Source organism: Corapipo altera, unplaced genomic scaffold (genome assembly GCF_003945725.1).
Source record: "Corapipo altera isolate COAL_440 unplaced genomic scaffold, ASM394572v1 53190, whole genome shotgun sequence".
NCBI lineage: Eukaryota > Metazoa > Chordata > Aves > Passeriformes > Pipridae > Corapipo > Corapipo altera.
In genome coordinates, this window is record NW_020888765.1 from 1 (window position 1) to 2,610 (window position 2,610).

Sequence of the window (2,610 nt, forward strand, 5' to 3'; positions counted from 1 at the left end):
AAGACTTGACCTGCAGTGTAATAGAAATGTCAGGGATTTCAAACCTCTACAACCACTCCTAACTTTGGCAGGTGCAAGTGGGTGAACAAATCCAAAGAATTCCCTCAGCTCAGTCCTTCATTTGGGCAAATTGCAAACAGCAAAACTGAGAAGCTCTTTGATGTATCACGAGTACCTTTAATTTGAGATCACCCTGCATTCCAAGTTCCCTCTCTCAGCAGAGCAAGAAGGAGTCCTTGGGAGCCCATCACAAAGTTACTGCTTCCCATGGTCCCCTCAGCCAGCAAAAGGTAGAGCTCAGGAGAGGGAGCTGCAGGGAGATCTGAGTGAGGAGAGAGAGCCTGAGAGTGGAGTGGCTGTGAGATGTGTAATGTTTGGCTGCAGAAGCCTGGTCTAACGTCTAACCCAGCAGTGACTTTTCCTCCTCAACAGATCATAATACCCAGAAGCAGCAAATGTCCAACAGCAGCTCCCTCACCCAGTTCCTCCTCCTGGCATTTGCAGACAGGCGGGAGCTGCAGCTCCTGCACTTCTGGCTCTTCCTGGCCATCTCCCTGGCTGCCCTCCTGGCCAACGGCCTCATCCTCAGCGCCGTAGCCTGCGACCACCACCTGCACACACCCATGGGCTTCTTCCTGCTCAACCTCTCCCTCACAGACCTGGGCTGCATCTGCACCACTGTCCCCAAAGCCATGCACAATTCCCTCTGGGACACCAAAACCATTACCTACCACGGATGTGCTGCACAGCTCTTTTTCTTTGCCTTCTTCATGTCAGTAGAGTTTTCCCTCCTGACCATCATGTGCTACGACCGCTACGTTGCCATCTGCAAACCCCTGCACTACGGGACCCTCCTGGGCAGCAGAACTTGTGCCCACATGGCAGCAGCTGCCTGGGCCACTGGCTTTCTCTATTCTCTGCTGCACACAGCCAATACATTTTCCCTGCCCCTGTGCAAGGGCAATGCCTTGGGCCAGTTCTTCTGTGAAATCCCACACATCCTCAAGCTCTCCTGCTCACACTCAGGCTACCTCAGGGAAATTGGGCTCATTGGGGTTGGTACCTGTTTCTGTTTTGGTTGTTTCATTTTCATTGTTTTCTCCTATGTGCAGATCTTCAGGGCTGTGCTGAGGATCCCCTCTCAGCAGGGACGGCACAAAGCCTTTTCCACCTGCCTCCCTCACCTGGTTGTGGTCTCCTTGTTTAGCAGCACTGCCATATTTGCCAACCTCAAGTCCCCCTCCATCTCCTCCCCATCCCTGGATCTGGCCCTGTCACTTCTGTACTCTGTGGTTCCTCCAGCACTGAACCCATTCATCTACAGCCTCAGGAATCAGGAGCTCAAGGATACCCTGAGAAAAATGATGACTGAATCTTTTTCAGGAGCAATAAAGTGCCTGTTTTCTGGTGCATAGCATTCAGAATGGGACTCCTTCATTGCCCAGACTTCCTGCTCAGGTTTTCCTTGGAGGTCATCGGGTTCTTCTTGCAATAATTTTCTGTGCAATTAAATATTATTATCCATCTGCCTTCTAATTTAGTGTCTACCCATTCAATTTGACCCAGACAGGTATAAATGATGAATTGTGCTCTCTGAGTATTTAAGCAAAATAAAGGACCCTGCAATGCCTGCTTTGTCCAAGACCCTTGTTCTCAGATGTTCCTAAAGGATAGCACACTGCAGGACAGGGTGTATTTGCAAAGGGGAAGGGGACAATAATCCCAGCCTAGCAGCACTGCCAGGGAGCAGCAGGGCTTGGTCTTTGCAGAGCTGCTCTCTTGCCACTTCCACACTGTCCTCCTGAGCCCCTTTCTCGCTGTAAGGCCTGAGTGCTCTCTGAGCACAGTCCTGGGGGCTGGAAGCCCTTGGAGCACAGGCAAGGACAGGCCCTGGGAACTTGTGAAGCAGAGCTGGGCTCCCTTCCAGCATCTCCAGGATGCTGTGGCATCTTCTGAGGCCACTGCATGGACTGGGTCACTTCTTCTGTGACCTTGCTCCAGGGTTGGAACTCTCCTGCAGTGTCACCATGACACTCCTGCTCTCTGCTTTCCAGGTTTCATTTTTAGATCCAGTCTTGCCCTCCTGTTCCCAGGGACATCCTGGGAGTGCTTCAGAGCTGCCATCCTTGGGCAGCTCCTGCTCAGCGTGGGCAGGCACAAGGTCTCTCCAGCTGCTCCTCTCACCTCCCCAGTGCCACTGTTTTCTGCAGCCTCCTCCTCCTTGCCCAGCACAGCCCTCCTGGCACAGTTGGACACAGCCCTTGTTCTACCCCCTCCTCAGGCACCTGCCCAATCCCTTCAGCTCCAGCCTGAGGGCCAGAAACCTTCAGGGCAGGGAGGCACTGGGGAAAATGCTGAGCAAACCTTTCAGCTGCACTCAAATCCAATTGGAGGGGTTGGCCTCGAGGAATAAATCCCTTCCAATTCTCCAGAACCACCAGGACAACCTGTGTTGTGTCCTGGGCACTCCTCTGGAAGTGTGGGCTATGGAAAAGGTTTTGGTGTCAGGGATATTGAGAAGGCTGGGCAGTGTCACTGGGAGACCTCTCCCAAACCCTTCGAGAAGCCAGAGCCATCCCAGAGCTTCCTGGGGCCTTGGCAAAGGCAGAC

General features: G+C 53.0%; 1 protein-coding gene across 1 annotated transcript; it reads left to right on the forward strand.

Moving 5' to 3' along the window:
- The first annotated feature begins 455 nt into the window (after positions 1-455).
- Positions 456-1,513, forward strand: LOC113942058 (olfactory receptor 14J1-like). The gene has a single exon (XM_027633199.1). The coding sequence runs from the start codon at positions 456-458 to the stop codon at positions 1,413-1,415; it is 960 nt and encodes a 319-aa protein (XP_027489000.1). The 3' UTR covers positions 1,416-1,513.
- Positions 1,514-2,610: the final 1,097 nt, after the last annotated feature.